This window comes from Amphibalanus amphitrite, unplaced genomic scaffold (assembly GCF_019059575.1).
Source record: "Amphibalanus amphitrite isolate SeventyFive unplaced genomic scaffold, NRLGWU_Aamphi_draft 000391F_arrow, whole genome shotgun sequence".
Taxonomy (NCBI): domain Eukaryota; kingdom Metazoa; phylum Arthropoda; class Thecostraca; order Balanomorpha; family Balanidae; genus Amphibalanus; species Amphibalanus amphitrite.
Window position 1 is genome coordinate 513,752 of NW_024881885.1, and position 24,218 is coordinate 537,969.

Below are 24,218 nucleotides of genomic sequence, written 5' to 3' on the forward strand. Positions count from 1 at the left end.
GATTTTAAACTAAGAGCACTTCCAGTCATTCCTTACCAACTAACTGACAGAGTAAAATGAATTAGGCCGACTGCAACATAACATGAGGCAGTCGGCGTTGTACCGTGCTGTACGAAGCGGAAAGTAACAGTACATAGTTAAAGGCAGTAAAGGCCATTAGATAAAGTTCCCCAGAGAAAGACGTTTTCTCAAACAGCCACAAATCAAAAAGGTTCGCTCCACTTTGACGGTATATTTATAAACATACGTCAATCATTCACAGACTAAAGTACATGGTAAGAATGAGGCTAACAATTTAACACGCCTGTGACTAGCGTACAGTAAATATGATGGTCATTTGCATTGCAAACACATTTATCAACTAAGACGCCTGAGATCGTCTTTGGACTCCTTCAAACGAGCCAGCTCCTCTTCCCACATCACTCTCTGAAAATAAAACGGGAAATACTCATTTCAACTAAAAGTAACACGGACATGAGGTTGAGCTTTACGAATAGGTGATCGGAATAGTTTTCAACTCCATCGTTATAGATGGGCAGCATCGTGTAACTGATAAATGATGACTAACTCATGACGGTTTAATGCTTTCGGCCAAATGAACACAAATTAAATGACATGGTTGGCAGGAGGTTGCGTCATGGGGTTCATTCCAAACATCAACCCACTTGTCACGAAACTAGAAGGAAAGTAAGAGCAAAAATGCATCCCACCATCCAAGGACCACTGTTCAGAAAATATCAGGAAGCAATCAACGAATCCCAGCCCCCTTCCCTCAGAATGTGTGACCCAAATGATTCCAAGCCCTCTCCCTCGCCCATGGCTCACCCTCTCCCGCTCCTGTTGCTGCATTCTCGCCGGCCGGCGGCGGAACTTGTTAGTCTGCATCAGCGCGTCGGACGTGGCCAGTTTGGACCGCACCTTCTCCATTTTGGTCCGCAGTAACTCCAGTTCAGCAGGTATGTTCACGTGATCCTGAGAAAGACAAGCCGGACGCTGAACATTGTAACATGCCCATACATTCACAAACGTAAAGATTAAATGAGTAAAACTTTGAGGTGCACCGCTGAGGCCACTAATGGTTCACAAATTTTCACAACGAATGAGGTTATTTTTCCCGCCATATTCACCATATGGTTTTAGAGACGCTTCCCGGGCATCCTCTGCTGGGAAAAGTCTCACTCGTGGGTGCTAATGCGCGACTCACATGCTCTGTGCAGGAGCCCTCCTCCCCCAGCCAAACAGCGCCTTCCACACTACAGAACACCCTCCCGCCAGTCCACCAGCGCCCAACTCTCAGTCCACCAGCGCCACAGTCCTCACCTGCAGATCGACCAGCGCCCTCCACTGGTGTCCCTGCAGGGGCAGTAGGCGCCGGACCGCGCCCTCCCCCGGCTGGGCGGCGTGCACCCGACATCGGGCCAGCGTGGAGACGACCGCCGCCAGCCGGTCACACAGTGCTGACTCCGTGGTCAGGTACACTGAAAGGGGAAGGGGTTAAGGGTTGGCTCGCACATTGGGTATGGGGAGAAGGAGCGGGCCAGCTGACATTGTGTACGGAGGGATAGGGTATAGCGGGGTACGTTGGGTACATGTGGGACGAAAAGCGGCAAAGTATTAACGTCAAGACGCCAAATAGTTCTCCAGCATACGTTCTTTCAAAACGGGTATAGGGCCATCGGTGAGTGACAACCCGACCAAAGCCCTCCCGTCGTACCTTCTGGGGTCGTTTTGCCGATCCTGTACTTGGTCTTCATGGCCCTCAGTTCTCTCACGGCGTCCAGGCAGGTGGTGAACGAAGACTCCAGAGCTTCGTCACGCCAGTGATCATACTGAAACAAAGGGTACCGGACGTCAGAACATCAGCGTATATTCTGGGGCACAACTGCACATGGCAAACGTCCGGTCAACAGCGTGCATTCGAACAATTAACACCCAACATTCGATGATCAACCAACCAACGATTACCTGTAGGTAAGCATTATGACAAATGGCCCGGAATTAACAGATACACTATCACTACCAGACACCAGTGTCATATCTGTCAAACGTTTAAGCTTAAGTATCCACAGTTTTAAGTTTAGGTTACTTAAAATTACTTGACTCCGACCGCCGAATTCCCGATCCCGCCCGGTACCTACCTGCTCCGGCCGAGGGTAGGACCGCCGCAGCAGCAGTCCCGACTCCTGCGAGTGTTCCGTCAGCCTCTCCCCCAACTCCTCAGTCAGGTGCGGCATGAACGGGTGCAGCAGGCGCAGGCCGGCGTCCAGAACACAGACCATGACGTCACAGCAGCGCTGGCGGGTCGTGACGTCATCAGAGTTCAGCACCGGCTTCACGGCCTCCTGTCGAGGGCGGGGAGGGGGGAGTCAGTGAGATGAACGAGATCGACAGAGGCGTTCTGAACTTGACGGTGTGTCGAACAGACAGCGGGGAATGCGAAAGAAGGCTAAGAAAATACGCATCGACAACTAAACGATCACGACGGAAATAACAATGAACATAACCATAAAAAATATGTCGCTTAAGTATAATTGGGGTTTAGGGGTGCGTCGATAGTATCTTTGCTAGGCATCCAGCGATAAAACTTTTCCCATTTGATTATGAATCTGCTTCTACCAGCCCCCTGCCTCATATTTTCCTACGTGCAACTCTTTTCCACGGACCGGTGCTAGCCCCTCACCAGGTATACGTCACAGAACTGCCTGTAGAGCAGCTGCTGGACAGCCGCCGTCGCCGTGTGTAACCGGTGGTCATCCATGGCGGTGTTACACGTCCGAACGCAGTCTGACAGACAACTGAGCATCCACCGGTCCGCGCCGACTGCTGACTCCAGTCGGGACAGCCTGAGGGCACAGCGGGGCCAGGGAGAGTCAGGGAGGAACTGGTAACCATCCACCGGTCCGCACCGACTGCCGATTCTAGCCGGGACAGCCTGGGGGCACAGCGGGGCCAGGGAGAGTCAGAGAGGAACTGGTAACCATCCAACGGTCCGCGCCGACTGCCGACTCTAGTCGGGACAGCCTGAGGAGTGAGGGCACAGCGGGGTCGGGGAGCGTCAAAGAGGAGCAGGTACAGGGTGTCCAGAAAAAAAGATACTACGGAAATTAAGTCGCATTTATTAACGCACGTGCCGATTTTGTTCCAACTTCATGTGCTTATAGTGCAAGATTTGGCAAAACTCATGAGCACTGTAATGCGTCGTTGGAAAGTTGTCTGCCTGCCCTCCGAGAGGGTCAACATGACCATCAGTCACCTGCCGACCGTGCTAGTGCTGGAGCTGATCCGCCGGAAGGCCGCTCACATTGAGTATCTGCTTTGAGGAGCTGCCGCGACTAACCAAAGGGTTTACATGCCATGTGGCACCTGCTGTCTGTTTTGCCATATATTTGCGAATACAAGCATGTGCCATTTTAAAATGTGCGGTGTTTATTTTCGGAATTACAGCAAAAAATAATAGTATCCGTTTTTTCTGGACACCCTGTAGGCATACGGGGGTTGGCCGTGGGACAGTCTGAGGGCACAGCAAGGTCAGTGAGGTTTAAAGCGGAACTGCAGATAAGCGTGCGGAGATCGGCCGGGCAAACTTGCGGGTCCTGAGAAGAGTTACGGAATACGGGTTCAGGAAAAGACCAGCTGCAAAGATCAACGCGAAGAAGCTAGCAGACGGTGAAGGAAGACTACAAAAGGAGAAGCGATCAGATAACCGGTCGGTGGGCGTATGCTTGCCGTGTCTCCTCGTCGCATTTGTAGCCGCTCACCGCCAGATGGCCCAGAGCGAAGCGGCACGCCTGCCACAGTTTGTTTCCGAACAGCCGGGCCTGACGCGCCTCCCGTACGTCCAGATTGAGCACAGTGTCTGTGAAGAGGGGTAACGGGAATCAGCTGATGTCAACGCACAATACACGAAGGACGAGCCGTCCTCGTAAGTCGTAAGGCTAGGACACTGTTCCGAAGACTGATTAGAATTTGATCTGAGGGATCCACAGGGAAACTTGTTTTGTTTACGGTCATACATCACTTTCCCCTACAAATATAACAACATATTCAAACATTAAGATTAAACTGCATGCTGAAATATAAGAAGCAAGAAAGGTGGCATCATAGATGGCAGGACCCGGCGGATAGGGCACTAGCGGCGGGTCTCACTTCGTAGGTCGGTGGAGCACAGCGACAGGCGCAGGGCGTCGGCGCCGCACGTCGGAATGCCCTCCGGGTAGAGTGAGCGCTGGCCCTCCTTGGCCCTGACCGCCTCCTCCGCGGAGATGTAGCCGTGCGCCGCCGAGTCGTCCACCTGAAAATAAACAGATCTTTATCTTGCCCAATAAATCATGCAGCACTAAAAAACTTGTAAGTACCACAAATTTAAGCGTAAAGTGGGCGGGAAATCGAAGAGAACAAATGCCTTGAATGACGAGACATGTCTATTTCAATAGCTCGGATATAAACGCATAGCCCTAAAACGTCCTTAATGCGACCTACGACAAATCGACCTGCATTTGGCGGACAGCTGCTCGGCGCCAGGCACCGCCACACAGCACCTACCTGTTGGTGAAGGCGGTCGAGGGAGGCTCCTTCAATGATGTGGTCGGGGTCGATCACGTTTCCCAGGGACTTGGACATTTTCCGGCCGTGAGCGTCACATATCAGGCCGTGGAGGAGCACTTTCTGACCGAAAAACATGGAATCCGAGATCAATTTGTGCGACCGGAACCGAGGGTTATGTTTAGCAAAAGCTTTCTTAACTAGTGACATCGCCAAATCGATTAAAACAGCCGGTAGCACATGCCCGACCAGTGACCTTTGATAACGGTATTGCCAGCTGGTACTATATACCATGAGATTTATGTCACAAGACACATGACTGTATCCACCAAGTAATTTTAAACACCGTTCCACGGGTTGTACCCGTGTTCCACCCCGGGTGCCCTCTGACCTTGAACGGCAGCTGACCGGTCAGTGTCTGACCCAACATCACCATGCGGGCCACCCAGAAGAACAGGATGTCGTGGCCAGTCTCCATCATCGACAGCGGGTACCAGCGGGACAGGTCAGCAGTCTAAAAAAAGAAAGAACAAATTATGGTTTAATTATGGAGTTGCTCCTTGTCTGTGCAACTGTCATCCCACAGCCAATGGGCAAGACGCATTAAAAAACAACAATTAACAGTAAGTTCAGTTGTATTTTGGAGACTGACCTGTTCTGGCCAGCCAAACACAGCAAACGGAAATAGCGCCGAAGAGAACCACGTGTCCATGACGTCATCGTCTTGCCGAACAGAAATGACGTCATCAGCCTGCAAACCTGAAACAGCACGCAAAGAATAGGTCATGGAAATTAAGAGGCTGCGAAATAGCTGCCATGTGACGGAATTGTCACCATCAGTGTATAAAGTCAGCGACATCATCGAATTCATACAAGCAGGGCTCTCGGCATTCCATCCAAGCATCCCATCCAATCCAATATACGCCGACAGTGATCCCCAGTCAGCCGTGGTTGGTCACCCCCCCCCCCCTTCCCCCACCCAGGTAGAACCTTCCCATACTCCAACCCTCGCCGGCGGCACGACGTACCTAGTTTGGCGATGGCCTCCTGCTGTGAGCCAGCCACCGTCCACCGCTCCGCGCCGTCTCGATTGGTGACACAGAACGCAGGGATTCGGTGGCCCCACCACAGCTGACGGGACACGCACCAGTCCCTGGGGGTCAGGTCAGAGGTCAGGTCACAGGGCAGGTCATAGGTCAATCACAGCTGGCGGGTCACGCACCAGTCCCTGTGGGTCCGGTCAGAGGTCAGGCCACAGGTCACTGGCCTCAACATAGCTGGCGAGACACACACCAGTTTCTGTGGGTCAGGTCAGAGGTCAGGTCACAGCTCACAGGTCAATCACAGCTGGCGGGACACACACCAGTACCTGTGTGTCAGGTCAGAGGTCAGGTCACAGATGGCGGGACACACCAGCCCCTGCGGGTCAGAGGTCAGAGGTCAGGTCACATGTCACTGGGGCCACCACAGCAGCTGACGGGACACAGTCACACAACAGTCAGAGGTCAGGCCAGAGGTAAGGCGAAATGGTGCCACCTAGAATAAGATCAGTTATCACCCAGCATAGCCCTACGCATGCCGAGGTATGCACCAAGGTATGAAACATACCAGCAAATCGAAAACGAAATTCCAATGGAATGACCACTAAAACGACTCAGGTAATTAACAGCGACCGAGTTTCAACCATCACTGCTGTCGGGGTTCACCTCGGTTGGTTTGCTGCTGAGTCTTCCCAGCCTGCATCCGCGGATGTCTATCCTAGGTGTCGAGATAGTGTCTGTACCTGGACTCCTGGAGCCACTGTTTCCAGATATGTCTCAGCGACGGAGGCTCCAGTACCAGCTCTCCCGACTCCACGGCGGCCAGCGCCGCCGCTGCCATCTCTTCGCAGCGCACAAACCTGCAGTACGCGCACGAGGACGTAAGATACGATCATACGAGAGCCTAAATGTACTTACTTTAGAAAGACTACTCATCATGAATCATAGCATCATCAGTAAGGCCGGAGTTAAGCTCACAAAAATATGAATTACATCATTCAAATACTTTGAATATTTAAGTTTTGCGAATAAATAGAGGAGTTTACGGCGGCGGTATGCAAAGTCAGCACGTTCAGCGATGGAACGGGAGCGACACCCAACCTACCAAGGCGCCCTGAGTACTCCGCCCAGCCGACTCACCACTGGTGTTTGACCATCGGCTCTATGACGTCACCGGTTCGTGAGCAGACGGGCACGGAGAGCTGGTGAGGTCTCTGGTCGCGGAGCAGACCGCGCTGCCGCAGAGCGTCCAGCACGGCCAGCCGGGCCTCAGAGCGCGTCAGACCCTGGCGGCGCGGAAACGTTGTCATCAATTATTGATATTGTTGCATGAAATACGAGTCTAAAACTATGATAACAGACGCGGGTGTCGGTTGGTCAAGACAAGACATGTCTGACAATGTATGCCGATGCTATTAGTTTATTTGTGTTTCCTTTGTATTTTAAGACAATGCACGGCTGCAATGTTGCACAAAACACGAAATCCGGAAAGCTTTAACACCAGAGTAAAGACGTAAATGCCATGAACAGCACAGGCGACTCAGAGTCACAAGGAAGAGTGAGTTTGTGCGAGTACCTGAAATTCGCCGCCATTTTCGTTTATCCTGCCGTCTTCTGAGAGGATGGTCAGTGATTCCAGCTGGTGACGTTTTCCCACTTCGAAATCGTTGGGGTCGTGGGCAGGAGTGATCTTAACAGCTCCTGCAGTCAAGAATAGACAGAAACTCAACATGTGCGCACCTCGAAAGAGCATCGTTGACTATTGCAACAGCAATCTCAACATGCCACACTGATTCCGTATTTATCTATCAGATACAAAAGTAGAAAATCAAAAGGAAACCCTCGAGCCTAAAACGTACATTTATGTAAATCCCATAAAAGCATGCCTTGAGCTGAATTCAGCAACGCTTCACATCCACTTTGCTTGCCAGATAAATCTGCAATGAGCCCCCGTCATCTCCTTTTCCTCCCGAGTCCCGTCCTCATCACCAACAAATCCTCCCAGGCCCCGCCGCAGGGTCACCTCCTTTTCCTCTCACCGGTGCCGAAGTCGGGCCGCACGCTCTCGTCCGCCAGGACGGGTATGGTGGGTTCTCCGGGTCGCAGTGGGTGCGTCAGACGCCGGCCGACCCAGGACGCCCACCGTTGGTCGCCAGGGTGGACGGCCACCGCCGTGTCGCCCAGCATTGTCTCCGGACGGGTGGTGGAGACGACTATCTCCTCAGACGGGTCTGTAACGGGGGGGGGGGGGTGAGATGGGAAGACGGTGCGAAAGCAAGGGACTAGGAATTATAAGGGAGAGCCGTGCATGGTCATCGCCCATCGGTGGCTAGTGGCTTCTGGCAACTGATTTGACGAGAAAGCAGCAGGTGTAAGCCTTCGCACGGAAAGCTACGAAACAAAACTGACAACCAATCTATTATTGTTGGTTTATCACATGGAAGTGATAATGGAAGTTGATTGTCACAGACAATGGACTCCTCAGACCCCCCCCCCCCCAATCTTTTTAAGACCAATTCTCATAAACACTGATCCGTTCGATGTTCATGTGTAACAATCGACTTACAATCTGTCCCTGCCCCTTTCATCATTACTGCCTCCTAACCTTGATCCCAGCGGTAGGCGAAGTCGACCATGGCGCCGTCCACTGTTTTGTGCTCCACCTCGATGTCTGAGACGGCCGACTGCAGATGACAGCACCAGTTGACGAGCGCCTCCGATCGGTACACGAGTCCGGCGTCATACAGCCGAACGAAGGCGGCCGTCACGGCAGCAGACATGGTCTGTCGGTCACAGCGAGTGGTCAGAGCGGTCAACATGGTCTGTGGGTCACAGCGAGTGGTCAGAGCGATCCATATGGTCTGTGGGTCTGATCGAGCGGTCAGAGCGGTCCACATGGTCTGTGGGTCACAGCGTCGGCAGTAGGATGACGAGATGTCATCAGGAGGGAGGGGACGTAATCGTGGGGAGGTGAACTGACGTGGAGCTATCGGGATGGGAAAGGTGACAGTAAGAGTAAGACGCCACCTTACGCCATCTTACAAGCGCAATATACGTTGTCAATTACAATAATACGACGTTGTCGATCACATTTCCAAATAAGATAATATGTTCGTGCGCACGTCTTGCACGTACACCGATGAGATCACGCTGACTGTAAAGTCGACGTACCGGGTTCATTGTGAAGACGGCTCTGTCCCAGTCGAGGGTGACTCCGAGCGCCTTCATCTGATGGTGGATCTGCTCTGAGCGGTCCGACTTCCACTTCCACACCCGCTTCAGGAATCTGAGACCAGCACAGCCGGGGAACGGTACAATGGGTTACGCTGCTGGAAATATGTGAAAATACGGTACCGGTTTGCACAGAATGGTGAGCAGATCACCAGACTGCAGAGGAAGCATGCACAGTACGCATCTTTTATTTGGACTTAATTCACTTCTAGACATTCATAAACTGAAGCGATGCATAAGCCAAGTATTGATAAAAAGTCACGACAGCACGTCTTGTTATTGACGGGAGCAACGTCAGGTCCGATGGCCGTAAAATGTAAAAAAAAAAAAAAACAAATAACGTGACAGGTCGCATCGCACAGTCCACTATTCTCGCCACACTCTCTGTAACAGAGAGTTAACGGGAACGGTTCCCGCCCCACTCCCCGCTCTTGTCCCACCCACCGGTCCTGTCCCTTCCGCCTCCCCTTCCCACTCACTCTTCCCTTCCCAGCTGGTGCCGTGTGGTCCGCTGTTCGGCCCACAGCGACTTCTCCACTATGACCTGAGTGGCGATACCGGCGTGGTCGGTACCGGGCACCCAGATCACCGCGTCGCCCCGCATCCGGCGCCTGTGACAGGGGAAAGACGGGGGACGGGAGTGGGTTACCCGCCGGTCATACCAAGATTACTTTATACAGTGGACACTAGATGCTGTTATAGATCGGACGCTGATCCGTCTGATACAGAACGCCAAGGACGGGAATTATTTATTCGACCGTCATAAAAGCTAGGCAAAGAACGGATGTAACTATATTACTACGCCTATCACAGGCAGGACACAGTGTTTATCTATTAGCCTGGTACATTTTTATTTTTTATTATAAATTTAGCTCAAATTTTTAAACGGACGGATTGACAGAGCCAGAGCCCAAGCTAAGCAGAGCTTGTTGCGTAGACCCCGACCCCTACCGTGCGATCACGCAATTCCAGGTAACGGGAGAATTTAGATGCCAAAGTTTAACGTGAACATCAAAGCCGGACACGGCCTGTTCTACTCAACTGACTTCAACTGGCTGCGGCTGCTCCCACCAACCGCAGACCATCCCCGTCAGGAGTCTCAAATATCGAGCGTCGGAGCGACTCGAACCCAGGCTCTCACCACCGGGAGTCCAACACGCTCTACCAACTGAACTACGGGACAGGCGTTTGCGGAGCCGTAACAGAGGAATAACATAAAACAGAAGCCGTGACAGAAAACATAACAGAGGAATTAAGCTAGGCGCCGGGCAGACCAGATTCTGGTGAAAAAGGGCAGACAGATTCATTACGGTTTATTCCATAGCTTGTGACACATCAGAAAACACAAGCATCCCACTCTCGCGGCCAACGCCTCCGCTCCCTCTCCTGCATAGACCATGTAACCACCACCTCCTCTACTCAGTCGTCGCATCCATCTCCATAACAACCTGACACATCTGAACGTCACCCCCTCCCTCAACTCGATCGCCGCCTCCTCTCCTCTCCTTTTCCTCAAGACAGTCCAGCACAACCAGCGTCGCCCCGTCACTTGGCCGCCGGTTTCCGGGCCATCAGTAGAAAGCTCTGACGGCGCTCTGTAGCCGACGCCACATCGATTCCCCGACTCTGGGCGTCGTTGACGAGGGCACACATCTTCTCCCGGGTGCGGCGCAGCAGCGAGTCGCCGTCAGCGGCTCCGCAAGCGGCCACCATATCCTGAAAGCAGGACCAGGTGGCAATCTCACCGAGAGCGAGCTCCACGGAGAAGGGCCGCTCGATGAAGTAACTCTGCTCGTCCCACTCGATCTCCGGGTAGGAGATTAGCGCCGCCGCCTTCCGAGTTACGGGTGTTAGGTCTTCCATCAGTCCGGGAATTCGCCAGTACTTGACCAGTTGCACGTGCGACACCTCTCTTACAATATCGTCAAACTCGGTCCACACAGTGCCATCGGCCAGTCGGATGGACGGCTCTTTGTAGCCGTAGATAGCGACCACTCCGCCGGGTGCCAGGACCCGGTCGACCTCGGCAAAAAACCGCTGCTGGTCGAACCAGTGGAAGCACATCGAGGCGGTGACGAGGTTCACCGATCCGTCCGGCGCCGGGATCTCCTCCGCTGGGGACACCTGGTAGGTGATGACGCCGCCGCTCTTATCGTTGCGGGTCGCCTCGGCTACCTGGGCGGGACTGATGTCCGTGCCCAGGACCGACTCAAAGTGCGGCGCCAGCACCCGGGTGTTCTGGCCGTTCCCGCAGCCGACGTCAACGGCACGGTGCAGGGGTGAAGAGTGGCGAACGAACTGCAGCACGCGATCTATCAGCGCCGCCGGCGGCTCGGGACGAAACTGGACGTACAGGCGCGCGTGCTGAGAGCCCTCGAACGCACGAAACATGGCGGCGATGGTGAGTGGCTGGTGCGACGGTGAGCTGGAGACTTGTGAGACGGTGAGCGACGGTCGCTGAGACGGTGAGCGACGGTCGCTGAGACGGTGAGCGACGGTCGCTGAGACGGTGAGCGACGGTCGCTGAGACGGTGAGCGACGGTCGCTGAGACGGTGAGCGACGGTCGCTGAGACGGTAAGCGGCGGTCGGTGAGATGGTAAGCGGCGGCCGGTGGCAGTTCAGCAGTTCCTGGAGAGTTGTTCAGACTGGTGGTGAGCCCGCCGCACTATATAGTCTGCTCCTTCAGGGACGGGTGTCGGCAGAATCCGAGCACTAACGGTTTGCTCCAGGTGGTGTAACGACACAAGGATGAGTGACGGCTGGACTGCCCTCTGAACCACTGACCCCTCTCGGGTGACTGACTTTACGCTAGTGGACGCCCAAACAGCACTGGAGTAGGCCCGCGCCTTAATGACATGGTGCATGTCGGAGATGTATAAACAGGCTCCAACGTACACATACGTCAAGTGAAGAAATAAACACTCGATGCCCCTAGTTACGGCTGGTTTTAATCTTGTGAACGGTCTTAACACGTGTTAAAGCATTTCATCACATTCTTATACCTACGTGGAAATAGCCGCATCATCAGATTCAATCAGATCAGATCAGATATGTATTCATCGAGGGTCCACAGCAAAAAGTGGCTTTTCACCTGACACGTAAAGCAGATAAAACCGATAAAACATAGGGTAAGTCGACATGGCATGGCATCATCATAGCACACACAAATCACGCACACGACATTCACACCAATACCACCTCAGTGACGTCTGGTAAGAATCGCGTTTTTTGCCTCTCGACGGAACGATGGCAAATACGGATCCAAGTTCATGTCGTTCAACATCGAGACCCCCCTGATACACAGTCGGCGCCTCCCCGTCTCGGTTCGGGGTCGTGGTTGTGTCAATCTGCCGGCGTGCCTTGTGTTGTGGTCATGTAGGTCGCGGGCTAATGGACCGATGGTTTGACTGATATATTCAGGAGTTCTCGTGGTGATAGCTCGCTGGACTGCGCAGATAGTGTGGTACTCGGCTAACTCATCAGCTCGCAGCCAGCCGAACCGCTCGATGACATCGGAGATGTGGTCACTGCGTCTGCGACCGCTGACGACCCGCGCACAAAAGTTGATGATCTGCACGCGAGCCATCTGTGTCACACCACACGACCCGTACACACTCATGCAGTACCGCACAATGGAAAGAACCAGGGCCTGCACTACAAACCTCAGTGTGCTGGATGGCATCACGTGACGTGCGTGGGCGAGGGCGATGAGTATATATACGCAAATATAAATATACTATACCGAGTCAAATATACGCATCTTTCAGATTCAATGTATCGTAAGAAGATCGAACCAGATTCAGAGTCTCCCGGACGACGAAGATTCTACGTCGCGTGACCAATGCCGTTCAAGGTCGGCGGGGGCTTGGCTGCGGTTATCGAACGGATTGGCCGGACGACGTAGAATGTTTTTCGTCCGAGGAGACTGCGAACACGCCCTAAATCTCTTCTCTAATCGCCATAGCGCGAGTCAGGCGCAGGTAGATTTCGTTATAAGACCGGCCCAGTCTAAATAAACACCAGACGGTGTGGGAAACGCGGCAGCTAATTAATTGTGAGTTGCCATTAGGTACTGCAGTGCACTTGAGTAGAACAGCAGCATATGATAACACAAATGTCAAATATAGGTACACATCTTTCATTCGCTCATGGAAATACAGAACCACTGTCCCAGGCTCGAACAGTCATACCGTCGCGGGAATATTCAGACTCACAGAGCCATTTCTTGAATGACAATGTTTGACTTCTTAAAGGGACTATCCCACCTTCTAAAATGTTGTTAAAACCAGTGAAATTGTACCCGACTTTATAGATTGAATGACCAGGAACACGGTTCTGGCATTTATTTTTCATTAAACATCTTAGGCTTCCCATATTCCAAACACAAACTTTCAAATATGTGACGTAACAGGCCAAAATTACCTCCTTCCCCAGGCCACATTACTGTCATAAAGCTGATTCTTTTTACTCTGTAGGCACCACAACAAAGTTCAGACCAAGTTTTAAGCGATTTTTCAACGAACAAACCCATTTAAATCAGAATGACTAAACGAGGTGACGCCACACTAACGGTCGCTCCATGTTGAAGATAGGGCCTTGTACAAGGCCCATTTTCAAATGAAGGGAACGAATTTCTTCAACACCAAGAGGCCGCGGGGGTTGCAACCTAGATAGATAGTGGTTTCTGAACCTCGCCGCAAACTTGGCTATCTCAACTCAAACCCCATGTTAAAGGTGGGATAGTCCCTTTAAATGTCAATGAATTACCTTAGCATATCAATGCATATTGCTCGATGGGCCTATAAGGCTAAAGACATCCAAGGATCCGTTTAAATATCGGCCAGTGGCGAGATCACTGGTAGTGGTGACCTTATTAGGTTACCGAGAGGCCGGTCAGTGATTTGTCGAGAGGGCCCGTTTGATGAAAACAGAGGCCACTAGTACCATGACTGCGGAGTCGACAGTTCTTCAGTGACCTTGACTCAAGGCTCATAGAATCGACTCCAACTGCGACTCTAAGCATCCCAAAGTCCGTATTACGGTGAAATGACTCGTGACTCTGCGTCTGCAGATTTTCCTTTGCCTGATTTTTTTTTCTGGGAACATTAAAAAAATTACATTATATTGAGGTGCAACTCTGAGCTGCCAGCCCCGGGTCCTCGACAAGTAAGAAAACTCCAGCAGAAGCAACAACATCCGATAAAGACTGAATTACCATAACAGTCTATGAGGTGGGGGAGTCAGCTTACAGAGGTCCATATTCCATGAGCTCACAATACTCTCCGAGGTCCTAAGCTCGCATGATTCAATACCGTATCCAACGTGCACCGCATATTATGACGATCGGTCGAAAACGAGTCAGCTTACAAGCATACAAGGTAAGAGCATGACATTGAGCCACATTTTACCGACCCCGAAGACGGGGTCGGTAAAATGTTGCGGCTCCGACTCCAACTACAGCCAGTAAGAACTGTCGACTCCGACCGACCTCAACTCTAACCCAGACTCCACAGCCCTGGTTTATACCACCTCAACAGTGATAACGGATTGTCGTGACGATAGTCAGTAGCGAACGAGGACCCCACAACACGACCTCGACGATAGAAGACCTCAACGATTAACAACGATAGTCTTACCAACGATAGAGAACCCAAACTGAGCGTCTTACCAGCGACATAGGGCGTCCTGGATGCTGATAGTTAGCGCATGCCCCAGGTGAAGGCGGCCTGTGACGTTGGGTGGCGGCAGGACCAATGAGAAACGACCACCAGTGACATCATCGGGTCCTGCGCCGGTGCCGTCATCCTTCCATCGGTCACTCCACTTCTTCTCCACAGCTGCAGGCTCATAGGCTTTGGCCAGACCTGAGGGCACATGAATGTACTTGGGTGACAGTTTGAATAATTTATGAGGTCACAAAATGAATCACATCAGATAGGGAGGAATGCCAGGGAGGAAATGGAGTGGAAATGGCGAGAAATGGACAGGGAGTGGCAAGAACAAAGGAAGACCTCCTATAAAAAATGAGAAAATTGATTCTTATCGACAAACAGAAATCAGGCCTTTATCACTATTCACTAACTGTATGTTGTTCATTTATCATAAAGAAGGAATGTCACACGTACACAATATAACTACATTGCCGAATGTATTCAATGATGCAATGTTTACTTGTTCAGTTCATTTACAAGTGTTTAAAAGCATATCAACTCCATTATCATTAGCACCACAAATAAAGCCTAAGCTACACTAGCATGAATTCCGACGTTTTTTTCGGTTTCTGCGGGATTTCGGCTCGCATCGTCAAGTTCGCCTCATAGCGAATGCATTGCGCAAGCTACACTGCCAGTCTGGCGTCCCGTGGAACGAAAACCCGCAAAAACCGACGAGTCGGAACCGAAAAAAAGTTCAGAGCTGTGAACTTTTTTTCGGTTTCTGCGGGATTTCGTTTTAGTGATGGATGATTAGAAGTGATTGTTGCTAATAATATTGTGACGATGGAACAGTTTCAAATGTAAATAATGAAAATGGTGTAATTCATGATTAAATAAGACAAAATGTGTTTCAAAACTCATCATTCTACATTAAATATGATAATTGTAATTAAACTGACAAATGATTATGATCGAAAATCTTTTCTTGTTAGTTGCAAAATCTTTAAAACAATTATTTAATCATAATTTTGTTAAAACACGATAATATTTAACATGAATAATTAAATAAGTTTATCACTTATCCATCACTATGCTATAAACAACACCGTCCACGCGGCGGCCGCCCGGAACGAAAAAACGCAGAAACCGTAAAAACGCGGAAACCGAAATCACGCAGAAACCGAAAAAACGCTGATAGTGTAACCTGAGCTTAACAGAGTTCACTTCTGAACTGTAAAATCTTACCATCAAGATCAGCACTGTTGGGGCATGGTGTTGATGTACCAAACTCTGCTAAGGACTGAGCCACTCTAAAAGGTGATGGTAATCTGCCAGCGCAAACCCAGGTTCTTCTATGAAACATGCTGAGCATTTTGGTGAGTCTGAAACACGGGCACTTTGTTTAAGATAAAACACAGCTACCTATGCACCTAGGGACATAAATGTGTATTGTGCATGAAATAGTTCTGAAAAAAAAAACTTTTAATTCAATGTATGAATAAAATAATGCCTAAAAATAATTAAAAACAAGCACTGTCATCCACAGCCTAAGGACTCAACTATGTGCGATGATATCCTTATGTACATTGTACAGCCCTCAGCAGACTGCGTGGTAGGTATTCATTTTCCGACAAAACTGACAAAACAACATTTATGTGAGTTTGAGTTGCTTTAAACTTGTTAGCAGTTCATTAGGAATCAAAATCTGTGGAATTTTGGAACTTAGTTATTTGGTCGTACTCATATAGCGTATGCCGGCCCAAGTGCCGGCCCTTGCTGTTGCAGCGCCAGCATCCAAGACTGAGACCACCTTACTGGATTGGATTCGCACGTGCATACAATTGTGCTAGTTATAAACACTTAAGTATCAATTCATAAGGGGCTGCTGGTGCATGAGCCCAAGGCTATATAAACCAGGTAGAACGCTCCCGACGAAAAAGTGGTGACAAGCGATAATTAGTAGCCGCGACCCTCTTTTGTTCAAAACTATATCCGCAAGCAGCATTTACAGGCTAGCGGAAATCGACCAATCGGCGTTCGGCAATACTCAACGCTGATTGGCCCGATGCTCGTGACGAAATTGCGGGGGACTGCAGCTATTCCCCTATGGCGTTTAATAGACTTACGGCTTTTGAAGGGGATTTGTACCAGTTTTTGTTGGGTTTGAGGCCATTTTTGAGCTTGGATATTCTTTCTGTGACTTTTGACTGTGTAATAACGACATTTAATCATAACATTTCTATATACTACCGGTGTCACATCGACCAAAAAGACCGTAAGTACATGGGATAGACGGACCACTGCTGATGGGGCCACACATGCCGGCGTGTGGTCATCGGAGGCCCATGAGGGCTCGACATAGGCCCTTCATGGGTCGGTATAGGCCCGGTGGGTCCAGTGCAAGCCTATCAGGGGCCGGTGCTGACCCAACAGGGCCCAGTGACATATAATGTAAGGCCGTCTAGGGACGTTGAGGGCTCATGGGGGCCATATAGGACCAATAGGGACCACATAAGCCAATCAGGGGCCATTTAGGCCAATAAAGGCACTTCAAGGGACTTGAAAAGGTCATTCAAGAGCTGTGGTGGGCCCATGAGAGGACGGCACTGGTCCAGCAGGTGCAGTCAGGGGATGTTGTACGGGTTTCTCAGTGGCCCATTTGGGCATATCAGTGACCAATTTAGACCCAGCAGTGGGCTTTGTAGACCTATCAGGGGCTGGTGATGGTTCATCAGGGGCCAGCGTTAGTCCATCGGGGCACGGCATATGCCCATCAGAGGTAATTGCGAGCCCACGCTGAACAATGCTGGCCCTTCAACGGCCCCATGGATCTACATTGACCCATGGGCCATGATGTGTCATGTATGCCCCTATGACAGGCCTACTCAGACCCCTGATGGACGTTCCCGGCCTCTGATGACCCTATGCTGAATGCTGATGGGGCTCTAAGAGTCTCCAATAACCCTTCGTCACCCCATTATTACCATACGCTGGCATTAGGGACCCCACATCAGCCGCAGGGCAGTCCGTACCATGACAGCATGTCTTTTCGGCCGATATTTCATCGGTAATATTTATCAAAATCATGATTTTATGGTGCCATTATATAGGTAACAGTCATAAGAAATATATTTCAACTCGAAAACAGCTCGAAACAGCATATAATTTTAAAGAAACCCCTCCGAAATCCAAAAGCCTATTCGGGTCCATAGAGAATAACTGCGGTCCCCCGCAATTTCGTCACGAGCGTCGGACCAATCAGCGTCGAGTACCGCCGAGCGCTGATTGGTGAATTTTCCGCTAGCGTGTAAGTACTGCTCACGGAACAAGAGTTCGTCGACAATCCTCCACAAACGTCTGTCACCATTTTTCATAATGCTTAACAGCCGGAGCGTACCCCCCTGCATGAGCCTATATTACAGGGCTGCTGTGACAAACAGAGCCCTTTGCACAATGAAAATGTAAAAAAAATGTTTGTACCGAGGCCCTCAATGTTTTCTCATCCTATACATGTGAATGGTGACCATTAAGAGATTGTTCTTTTTGATGCTTGTTACTGGACGGGTGTCTTGCTTTCAAATGAAAATTAGCGCATGTGTAAGCAGTAACACAAGCGCTAAAATCACAACTGAACACGGCTTACTGCTGTATTTTCTGCGCCACTTTTCTAGTGAAACAACAAGAATAAAAATTATGGTTTGTTGCATTTTTTTCATAACTCTTTATTTTTTCAATAATTGTTTTTAAACCGAAAATTCAAAAAAGTCAAATTACTGCTTCTATAGATGAGATGTAAAAAAAAATCAAATGTAAAAAAGATGTGTTTGTTTTAGTTCATGGCTACTCAGATTCGTTGGCAACCATTTTGAATTTTCAAAACAACTTTAGTAGCGTGTGGGAGTTCTCGCGTGTCGTGTGTTGTTTTATGCATATGCTGCGAAGTAATTTGAAAAGGCTACATATTGCAGCCTGACTTCAGTGTTCACACATTTTTATTGTCCTACAACAGCCATGGCGGCAGTGCTGGAAGAGCTAGGCTCAAAGTTGACTGATATTGCCGGGATTAAAGTTAGCTTTCCCGTCAAGGAGGACAAAGATTTCATTTTGAAAATATATGCCCGTCTGTGTTTAATGTACGATGAAACATGGGACTGTGGAAATGCATCAATCTCATTGTCATGCAAGAAAATTTTAAGGTGGGTTTGATAATTGGTGTGTGCCGCGAGAGAGATTAGGATGCCTGTCGTATGAGCAGTTCAGTCATATTGGGCTGGGTTTTTAATTTGCACCTTGTTTATGAGCTACTATACTGTCATGTATTTTAAGTTAAATGCTTAAATCCTTTAAAAATAACCGAAGAACTGAGCGAACAGATCATTTTGCTTTTGGGACGGGAGGTGTGGTTTGGCCTGGGAACATTTGCCCTACTTAATGATAAATTTTATCATGCTGGTCAGGTTTTTATTGGGCAATATTTTTTATGCTTTAATAGCCTTTTCTTTAAGCATTTCATTTGGGGTTAGTAGACAGGGCAATGAAAATTGTAATGAATATGTTCTTTTTAAGTCTCGCCAGACTAGTGTCGAGTAATAATTAAAACTAAGTGATCACGTTGGGGAAACTAAAAGCTGTGGATTATGAAAACATTTGTCAGTGACATGTCTCCCCTCATGCTGTGGGACAGGCTACTGAACCGAGTGGGCATCGCACACCTGACCCCGACGGCGGCGGACGTGGTGGACCCGCGCCGGCTGCCGCGCGTCTGGTCCGCGTTCATCTCGCACCTGGAGCAGAAGTACGGCAGCCAGGGGCTCTACCCGCGCCTGCGTAAGGTGCTCAAACAGCAGCAGATCCTGGCGGCGCGTCGCGAGGCTGAGCGTGAGCGGCAGCAGCGACTGGCCGGCCTGGCGTCCTCGCCCTGCAAGTCGCACCCCGGCGATGTATCGACCTGCTCTACGCTGTCTCAGGACTCGCAGGAGGATGTCAGGTATAAACGATTTCATATTAATGTTATTTCTCAATAGCCCTCTTAGTCTCAGGTTTCTTCCCGGTTTGGCTGGTAGCGCATAAGCAATGGCGATAAATGATGATACGATAAATACGACAAATGAATACGATAAAGTTGCTTGTCACAATGCTCTCAAGCCACCTCAGCTGCACACACGCCAGCAATATCAAATATATGATCTTGACGATGTGTTTCCGTTTTTTCAGGTTTGTGAAGCCGCGCCCTCCGGTATTCAAGCCTCGCGACGTCAGCGTTTTGTCAGCACCGTCAGCATCCCCGGGTAGGGGCGCCGTCAGGAGTCGGATTCCGGTGCCCACCAAACAGAACGTCATCCCCACCGGTAAACAGCTGGCGCGCACTCCCAGTGTGCCGCCCAGCAAGGGCCCGCCGGCCGCCGGCCAGCCGCAGCGCGTGCAAATGTTCGGCTCTCCGCGCCTGGTGGCGCCCAAGGCGGCGGCCGCGCTGACGGCGACTGCGGCGGCGGTCCCGGCCGCGGCGGACCGCTCGCCGCCCTCGCCCTGCGGCCGGTCCGACAGCGGCGCGTCGGAGAGCGCCAGCTCCACGGACGCCAGTCCCGGCCGGCGCCGCTCGCTGATCCCGGCGCCCAAGACTCCCGAGCAGGCGCTCGGCGAGTACATCGAGAGCGTACTCAACACCGACTTCCCTCACTCAGCAGCTGAGAAGGTGTCGGAGCCGGCAGCCGAGACAACGCTCAACGTGACATACAGCGCCGAGCGGCCGGTGGCGCCGGCCGGACGGGAGGCGGGCCCGGCGCCGTCGCCGGCAGCCGACGCACGTGACGCTATCCTGCAGGCCGCTGAGGACAAGGAGAACGTGCAGCCGGCGCCAGTTGAGGAGCTGGCTGCCAAGGCGGCGGACGCGCCAAAGGATGTGTCGCCCCGTGACGTCCGTAGAGACACGTACGAGGTGGCGCCGGCAGCGGAGACGGCCGAGAAGGGCGACGGAGACGCCCCTTCCAGTGCTCCTCCACAGCAGGACGCGGCTGAAGTCCCCCAAAAAGCCCGTGCTAAAAAGGGACCGAGTAAGAAGAACACTGCGCCGGCGGCAGTCGAGGCAGCGCCGGCGCCTGAGCCGGGTCCGATCACACAGCCGGTCCAGAATGAAGAGCCAGCAGCTCCAGCCCCGGATCAGTCAGAGCAGGAGCCAACGGTCGTAGAGGAGCAACCTGGCAAGAGACGACACGACAGGTCAAAGAAAGATGCTCCCGACTCCGAGCAAGTTGAAACCGCAGACCAAGAGCAGACGGCGCCGAAGGTATCCAAGAAGCGCAGTGCTCGCGCCAAGAAGGTCGAGGCCGCGTTACAGGATCCGTCTATAGCCGAGGTCGCTCCTGCGGTAGAGTCCGCTTCCGCTGTCGAGAATCCCGTGGAGTCGGTTTCAGAGCCCGTGCCCATTGAGCCCAAGACTGAGGCTCCTAAGAAGCGAGGCGGTCGCCCTAAGAAGGAGAGGAAGGTTCCGAGTGAGGTACCGCTGACAAATGTAACTGAGGATACTGTTGCGTCCGAGGAGGGCGGTAGCCCGCAGCTTAAAGACTCAACTGCGTGCGATGCAGAAGTGACGAACCCTGCAGAGTCGAAGCCCGTCGAGCCCAAGACCGAGGCACCTAAGAAGCGAGGCGGTCGTCCTAAGAAGGAAAAGCAGGCCGCGAGTGAGGCACCGTCTGAGCCTGAGGTGACTGCTGTGTCCGAGGATGGCCCAGCTCCGCAGCCCGCGGAGCCTGGTGTGTGTGACGCGAAACTGGAAAGCGTGGTAGAGTCGACACCCGTCGAGCCCAATACCGAGGCACCTAAGAAGCGAGGCGGTCGCTCTAAAAAGGATAAGCAGGCGGCGAATGAGGCACCGTTTGAGGAGTCTGTTTCGTCCAAGGAGGGCCCTGCTCCGCAGCCTGCGGAGCAGGCTGCGGAGCCTGCTGTGTGTGACGCGAACCTCGAGAGCGTGGTAGAGTCGACACCCATCGAGCCCGAAACTGAGGCACCGAAAAAGCTGGGCAGTCGGCCTAAGAAGGGGAGTCAGCCCGAGAGTGAGGTACGGTTTGAGTTGCCGACTGCGTCCGAGGACGGTTTTGGTCCGCAGTCTGCAGAGTCTGCTGTGCGTGACTCAGAACCGACGAACGCGGCAGAATCGACGTCCATCGAGTCCAAGACCGGCGCATCTAAGAAGCGAGACGGTCGGTCTAAGAAGGGTAAGCAGGCTGCGAGTGAGAAACAGTCCACGAATGTAACGGAAGTCCCTGTTGTGTCTGAGGAGGGCGCCTCTTCACATCCTACGGAGCCTCCTTGCCCTCCTGTGTGTATCGCGGAAGAATCAACATTCGCCGAGCCAAAGAAGCGGCGCGGACGCTCTAAAAAGGAGAGGCAGGCCTCGAGTGAGGCACCACCGATGCATGTGCCTGAGGAGCCTGCCACTTCACATCCTGCGGAGTCTCCTATTTTTGACGCAGAAGTCACGAGCGTGGTTGAGTCGAAACCCGCCGAGCCCAAGACTGAGGCAACGAAAAAGCGGGTTGGTCGGTCGAAAAAGGGGAAGCGGGCTACGAGTGAGGAGGTGTCGACAAATGTAACTGAGGTCACCGTAGCGTCGGACGAGGGCCCTGTTGCCCAGCCTACGGAGACCGCAGTGTGCGACGCGAAACTGACAGCCGCGCCAGAGTCGACGTCGACACCCACCGAGCCGCAGTCTGAGCAGGCGGCACCTGCCGCGGAGGAGCTGCCCAAGAGACGACGTACCAGAGCCGCAAATTCGTCATCCGAAAACCAGACGACCTCACAGGAGTCCGTTCTGGTAGAGCCGGCCAGCGCAGAAGAGGAGGCTCCGAAGAGGCGCCGTGGCCGGGCGAAGCAGGCCAAGCCGGAGGAGACGGCCGAGCCGGAGCCGGAACCGGCAGCGGGCCGGAGCAGGGGGCGGCGGACGCGGCACACGGAGCCGCAGCCGGAGCCGGAGGGGAGCGGGGCGGAGAGCGAAAACGTCCCCGCCGCAGCTGAGGAGACCCAGCGGCCCACCCGCCGCCGAGAGAGTCGCACCTCCGCCGCCGCCGCCGCTGACGCCCCCGCCGCCGCCCCGGCCGGACGGAGAAGTACCCGCGGCGCGCAGAAGGCGGCCGAGCCGGAGCGGGAGAGCTCGGCAGAGGTGGCGCCGCGCCGCCGCCGCCGACTATGTCTGATAGTGGAGAGCGACTCCGACGGCAGCACGCCGCCGGCGAGCGCCGAACCCTCGCCGGCGTGGCCACAGCCACAGCGCACCCGCCGCACGCGCAAGGCTGCGGAGCACTCGGACCGGCCGCGCCGCGCGCTCCGGGCGCTGGAGAACTGCGACTGACGGTGAGATACGGCGCAGCCTTTTTAAGCTATAGTAATGCTAGTTATGTTTGATTCGAGTGAGATTCAATCACGACCTTTGGGCCAAAATGATAAAATGAGTTATCGTTATTTTTAGCCGTTTATTTACCGTGTGCAGTTTTTTTTTCTCGCGATACCACTAAGAATGATAATAAGTATGATAGTTATGTGTATTATGATTAAACATCAAACACTGTTTCATTTGCAAGATACGAACTATAACTGAACCATCGTGTCTTGCATAAACTTAGCACCGCTGCAAGTTGCTACCAATTTTTTTTTTTGCATAAATGAATACTTTAGAAAAAATCGTACCATTTGCACCATCACTTCGCCCGGTAGCTATATCGTTAATACCAACCGTATTAATGCTAACTGTTTCGCCTGCAGACCTCTTTGGCGAGTGAACTGCTCAGTCGCCTCGACTCCCGGAGAATCCTCGCGTCACGGCGCTTCTGCCACGGATGACCCGTGCCGCCGATACTGTTCAGCTAGGACGAACCGTTCTGAAGTGACGGCCCGTGCCGTCCCAGTCCCGGCCGCTGTACGGACAGCTTGTTTTTCTAGGTAACTAGGTTTTGTTTCCAGTCTGCTTGAAGCTAACAGCGGTCTCGGGATGCGGTCGTGGAGCGCTGCAGTAGAGTAGCTCAACGCCGAGCAGCCGACGGATGTAATTTATCGGCGATGAACGTGTACAAAGGACTGAGGTGCTAGTAGGTCAGAAGCGCGGTGTATGTGTCACTGGTTGTCCTGCCCCAATATGTGCTTCTGTCACGGACTTGGGCTTGGATGTGCTGTATATTCTTCCTCGTCTTCATAGAATGCCGTTTCACATGATTTTATCTGATCCGCTGATTGTTTGCGATGCAAGCCCGCATTAAATGAATAACTCATTATTTCAATTTCTTGGTAGGTTCTCGCAGTGTAAGACTTCCTCTTGACCTTTCAAAGAGGGCTCCTGCCTACGTGCTGAGTGTGTGATCATTGATCAACCCACAACTCATACGGCCTGGAACCCTCGTTTCTTTCTGCGTTGCCAAATATACAAGTCCTGTTCGAATAATTGGTTTTGAGTGATATTGAGTCTTGGAGGAAAATGACATGCAGCTGTGTTCATTCGTTGCTATATGTATTGATCCTGTTGTCTCCAACCATGCAGGCAAGGACGGTTATAAAAGGCAATTTTTTCCGTTCTGGAGGAAGCGATGCTATGCGATTTTCTTAACCCACGCCCGTATATGGGGGGGGGGGGGGGTCCAACGGACCCTCCTCGGTTTTTCGCGAATAATTCGCGTAAAAAGCAGCCGATCGCGACGAAACTTTCAGTATGCTCCCATTAATCAATTTTACACCTACCCTGAGAATGTCATGACCCTGACCCAAATG

At 52.0% G+C, this 24,218-nt stretch overlaps 2 protein-coding genes across 6 annotated transcripts; one reads left to right on the forward strand and one right to left on the reverse strand.

Annotated features, from left to right (window-relative positions):
* Window positions 1-6: 6 nt before the first annotated feature.
* Window positions 7-16,383, reverse strand: LOC122390324 (valine--tRNA ligase-like). 5 transcript variants are annotated; one of them, XM_043383134.1, is made up of 23 exons: window positions 16,029-16,357; window positions 15,714-15,850; window positions 14,483-14,678; window positions 9,293-9,424; window positions 8,754-8,868; window positions 8,188-8,365; window positions 7,622-7,813; window positions 7,159-7,283; window positions 6,723-6,868; window positions 6,326-6,442; window positions 5,571-5,695; window positions 5,195-5,301; window positions 4,934-5,056; window positions 4,543-4,665; window positions 4,147-4,291; window positions 3,727-3,856; window positions 2,681-2,843; window positions 2,139-2,342; window positions 1,715-1,829; window positions 1,321-1,478; window positions 826-972; window positions 353-426; window positions 7-18 (listed from the first exon to the last, which is right to left on the reverse strand). In XM_043383134.1, exons 2-22 carry the CDS (start codon window positions 15,838-15,840, stop codon window positions 358-360), a joined length of 2,937 nt encoding a protein of 978 aa, XP_043239069.1. In that variant the 5' UTR covers window positions 15,841-15,850; window positions 16,029-16,357; the 3' UTR covers window positions 7-18; window positions 353-357. The 5 variants fall into 5 exon arrangements, with proteins under 5 accessions (XP_043239069.1, XP_043239068.1, XP_043239066.1 ...); XM_043383133.1 differs by lacking the exon at window positions 7-18 and having other exon boundaries at window positions 218-426; window positions 16,329-16,383; XM_043383131.1 differs by lacking the exon at window positions 7-18 and having other exon boundaries at window positions 218-426; window positions 16,209-16,357.
* A 1,942-nt stretch (window positions 16,384-18,325) lies between these two features.
* Window positions 18,326-23,892, forward strand: LOC122390325 (proteoglycan 4-like). Its single transcript, XM_043383135.1, has 4 exons — window positions 18,326-18,664; window positions 19,153-19,455; window positions 19,683-22,814; window positions 23,223-23,892. Exons 1-3 carry the CDS (start codon window positions 18,480-18,482, stop codon window positions 22,810-22,812), a joined length of 3,618 nt encoding a protein of 1,205 aa, XP_043239070.1. The 5' UTR covers window positions 18,326-18,479; the 3' UTR covers window positions 22,813-22,814; window positions 23,223-23,892.
* The last annotated feature ends 326 nt before the right edge of the window (window positions 23,893-24,218 follow it).

Coding starts and splice junctions, on each gene's coding strand:
- LOC122390324 (XM_043383134.1), bottom strand. CDS start 15,840: ATGCTCAGCATGTTTCATAGAAGAACCTGGGTTTGCGCTGGCAGATTA. Junction 9,425..14,482: donor CAGGACGCCCTATGTCGCTG/GTAAGACGCTCA, acceptor CCCCTGTCACAG/GCGCCGGATGCGGGGCGACG. Junction 7,814..8,187: donor CGCCTACCGCTGGGATCAAG/GTTAGGAGGCAG, acceptor CCCCCGTTACAG/ACCCGTCTGAGGAGATAGTC.
- LOC122390325 (XM_043383135.1), top strand. CDS start 18,480: ATGGCGGCAGTGCTGGAAGAGCTAGGCTCAAAGTTGACTGATATTGCC. Junction 18,665..19,152: donor TCATGCAAGAAAATTTTAAG/GTGGGTTTGATA, acceptor GCTGTGGGACAG/GCTACTGAACCGAGTGGGCA. Junction 19,456..19,682: donor GACTCGCAGGAGGATGTCAG/GTATAAACGATT, acceptor CCGTTTTTTCAG/GTTTGTGAAGCCGCGCCCTC.